Raw genomic sequence first — 4,058 nt, 5'->3', positions numbered from 1 at the left:
GGGTGTCCCGGGCGCCCCAGCGCGCAACCCCTGGCAGCCAGGGGGACAATTTCAAGTCGCCAGTATCCCTAGTCTGGTGAAGCGCGCCTATTTCCCCCGGATCCCTAGCGTGCACGGCCAAGTTCTCCAGTCACCCCTGGTTCAGCGCTCCAGCACGGCCCCCGGAAGGCAGCACCTGGCAGCAGCCAGCTCCCACCGGTCAGCCCTACCCTGCCCCGCCCGGCCGCCTCGCCCGCGGTCGGGCACTGCCTGGCTTTGCACACGGAGGCGGCCCGCCCTCCGCGCCCGGCGCGCAGCGGTGTGTGTGCCACAGCCGCCGGGCGCTCAGCACAGCAGGACCAATTCGGGTAAGAGTCGCCCCTGGGAACTGCAACCACTCTCGCCTCCTCTGAAGCCCGGAGAACCCAGACAAAGACCGCTCCTTGCCTGGCTCCCCCATCGCACCTGAACCTTGGATATGGAGAGATGTAATTGATTTAGAAATGTCTTTTGGAAAACCAAAGGAATTGGGCAGGAAGATTTGACTTCGGGGAGGGGAATTTGGCTTTGAGAAAATTAAGTTTAAGATAGTGTTTGGACACGATTCAATTTTCTATGTAAATTTTCTGTTCATGGGGATCCGCTGGGGTGTCCAGTTTTGGGTGCCCCTAAGGGAGTGCTGAGACAATCCGCGTCTTACTTTAGATCTGAGTCTAATACATGTGCCAGATATTTATTCTACTAGTCCTGGGGGATAGAAGTTTAAGGTCTTTAAATTGTTGGTGTTCAGGGAATTAGCACTAAGACAGTTGGAATCTGCAGGGCTGAAAAGCTGAAGAAACCGAGTACAGTGAGTCTGATAGGATTTGAGATCACACCTTCTTGGAAACCAGCAATGCCGTACTGAGGGAAATAGGTTTTAAATTAGCACAATGCTGTAAAGCTTTCTCTCAGCTTAGTGGCATCTTTATGGATTGTGGTTTTTCCAAGTTTGAGATGAAAGCTTATTTTTCTCCTGCTTCCTTTTCCCCCTCCACATACTTCCGATTCTATCACACTTTTTCCGGGAAAAGTACATCGTAGGCTGTAATCAGCTGTTTACTTTCTTTACCTAAACTACACTTCCTTTGATGAGCTTTTGGTTTGTTGAGATGGTCTGGACCTTAGCGCCTCAGCCTTGAATACCTTTATGTGATCATGAATTCATGGATGTGAATGGCAAAGTATGTTGAAAAGTGTTTTCTCCTTGGGCAAGAGAACGTGTTCTTCCTGACTTTGGATTGTGTTTGTGAGTGGTCCACATTGAGGACCCTTACTCCCATTCACTGGATCAAGACAGGGTGACTGGATGACGGATTAGTGTTGCATGAGCCGGAGTACCCTCTAACAACAGGGTGGTGCTTAGTGTGTAATACTCTTGAAGGACGGGGCTTATGTCATTGTGTGCAAGGTGCTTTCCCGACTTGGTTCCACTTCTATTTCCCAGTCAAGTTCTGTTGGCCTTTAGTGCTTCCTAACTGGTGATGTTATCAGCTACTTACTTTTCACTGAAATGAAGCCTCTTTGTGGAGGAGGGTGAGAGCCATCTGCTTAGGGTACTATCTGCCTTGGTGATGGGGCACCACTTTACCTGCTGGGCCAGTTTCTCCCAGGTTATGCCAGGATCCAGAAACTGAGTCTTTAGTGAGAGGCTGTGTCTGGGCAGCCCCAGTGTTTGTATCCTGAGAACCCAAGAATCACATTTTGACAGAATTAATGTAAAAATCCTCAAATGCACTATCTTCCTGAACTTCCGTTCCTTTCTGTTGAAACTGCTGGACTTGGGTGTTGTGTAGAGGTAGCCTGGGAATAGAGCATGAAATGGAAAGTTGCCGAAGTCTAAAACAGGGAGTGGAAAGTTATCAAAATTTTACGAAAATGCTCAGAGCAGCTCTAACAAGATATGGGACATCTGTATATGAGAATTTACTACTTTAGCCATGGCTCTTCCCTCATCTGACATTGTTTCTTGGCCTTGAGAAATGAGTTTGTAAGACTCAGAATAGGAAAAGTTACACCCATTTTGTTTTATTTGTTTTTCAAAAGCTATTCTTATCGCAGAGGCATGGTAATTGAATTTCCTCTTTTTTGATATCTTCATGAAATTACACATTCAGGAATTTTTGAATTCCAGTTCTCCTGACTCATAGGCCAAGTCATTGTTTTGCAGCATATCAGTTGTATAAAATTCTGCCTCCTGAGATTTCATCCTCCTGTGATTTCTGAAACTGCCAGCAAGAAACAGCTGGTCAGAAATACCTGTGCCCACTGTAATTTGGCATTTGTTATTGTTTGCAGAGCTTTGGAGTCCCTGGAGGGAAGAAAATACACACCCCTCCCCCGACGCAGGGGAAGGAGGCCTTTTCTGGCCATGTCTTCTGTAGCAACTGCAGAGCCAGATGGGGACCAGAGGGACAGGCGTGTCAGCAAGCTCATTTTCTTCCTCTTTGTCTTCGGTGCAGTCCTGTTGTGTGTGGGAGTCCTGCTTTCCATCTTTGGGTACCAGGCATGCCAATACAAACCCCTCTCACACTGCAGTACAGTGCTGAAGATCGCCGGGCCGTCGTGTGCTGTGGTGGGGCTAGGGGCTGTGATCCTGGCCCGGTCCTGGGCTCGCCTACAGTTCCGAGAAGCCCAGCGTCGAGGCCACCAGAACCCAGACCAAGTTTTCTTCTGTGGAGAGAGCCGCCAGTTTGCTCAATGCCTCATCTTCGGGTTTCTGTTCCTGACCAGCGGCATGCTCATCAGTGTACTGGGCATTTGGGTGCCTGGATGTGGCTCAGACTGGGTGCAGGAGCCACTGAACGAGACAAACACTGCTGAAGCAGAGCCCCAGATCTGTGGTTTCCTTTCTTTACAGATCGTGGGGCCCTTGATTGTGCTAGTGGGCTTATGTTTCTTTGTGGTGGCCCACATTAAGAAGAGAAACAACCTGAGTTCCAGCCGTAGTACCCCTGAAAGTGAAGAGGGACACAGGCACAGTACTGAGCCTGTCCATGTCACTGTGGGTAAGTGGTCGCCATTTGTGCACTGTGCACTAGCCCAATCACTGTGGATGCTGCTTGAGGTGGCCTTGAGGTCTGGTTTAGATCCTCCTTCTCAATACCTCTCTGTCTCACACATGTGTACACACTCGAGCATACAAGTGTGTACATATTCAGTAACACCCCTGTGGTATGTGCTGTGGGAATCCCGTTAGGCCTAGCAATGTTATTATTTAACACTGGAGTCTCACTTCCCACAGTCAAGGAAAACCCCATCACTGGTCTTCTGTAGACCTCCTTTCTTTCAGTCTCCTACTTTTGAAAAACTGATGCCTGATGCCACAAACAGCCTTAGCATTTGAAGGGCTAGGTAAAGAGGCCTCCAGAGTGGAAGATGTGGAAGGTAGAGAGAAGGACTGTGACAAGTGAGATGCATCTCGTGTTTGGGATATCTGTCTGGCCCTGTGGCATTCACTAGCTATAGAGGGAAGGAATGAACCTACTGGGCTGCTGGCCTTGTGTGACTGCAGGGTTGGAGGAGAAGGGCAGGTGACTTTGTAGACTTCTTTGTCCTGAACTAAAGTGGATATACCCCATTTATTTATTTGTGCATTTCAATCTTTATGGTAAAACACAAATATTGTAACAGCTAGCACTTCCACAGGCTCCAGTCCTGTGACAAACACCCCTCTAGGATGTTTTGTACAAAATTCAGTGATGCTTAAAGTGACCCATTGAGGCAGATTTACTATTTCCATGTAAGATATGAAGAAGTGTAGGCCTCAGGGTACAAATGAGCATGTGGCAGCCAGCACCCAGCTCTAGGGGGTAGTTGTATACAGGCTAGTTCACCCACAGTACCTTCCCTCCTAGCACACTTGGGTGGTAATTATATTTCATCAGTCACCAGGTGTTCCTAGAAGGTACTGCAGGAGCAAAGAACTCCCCCAAGTTATATCCCCACTGAGATAAATGCATGCCTCAGACGTCTGAACTCTCCCACTTGGCTGGGAGTATTTTGAGGTTTGCACTTAGGGTTTGCTAGCAGAGGACCCC

At 48.5% G+C, this 4,058-nt stretch overlaps 1 protein-coding gene across 1 annotated transcript in view; it reads left to right on the top strand.

Moving 5' to 3' along the window:
• Window positions 1-415: 415 nt before the first annotated feature.
• Window positions 416-4,058, top strand: part of Tmem171 (transmembrane protein 171) — an 8,747-nt gene continuing 5,104 nt past the window's right edge. The window contains exons 1-2 of the mRNA XM_008838467.2: window positions 416-467; window positions 2,317-3,026. Of these exons, the coding sequence (XP_008836689.1) occupies window positions 2,390-3,026 (637 nt within the window). The 5' untranslated portion in view covers window positions 416-467; window positions 2,317-2,389. The remainder of the gene's footprint in view (window positions 468-2,316; window positions 3,027-4,058) is intronic.

This window comes from Nannospalax galili, unplaced genomic scaffold, assembly GCF_000622305.1.
Source record: "Nannospalax galili isolate Female #2095 unplaced genomic scaffold, S.galili_v1.0 scaffold898, whole genome shotgun sequence".
Classification (NCBI taxonomy): Eukaryota; Metazoa; Chordata; class Mammalia; order Rodentia; family Spalacidae; genus Nannospalax; species Nannospalax galili.
This window is presented reverse-complemented; position numbering and strand designations above follow the sequence as displayed.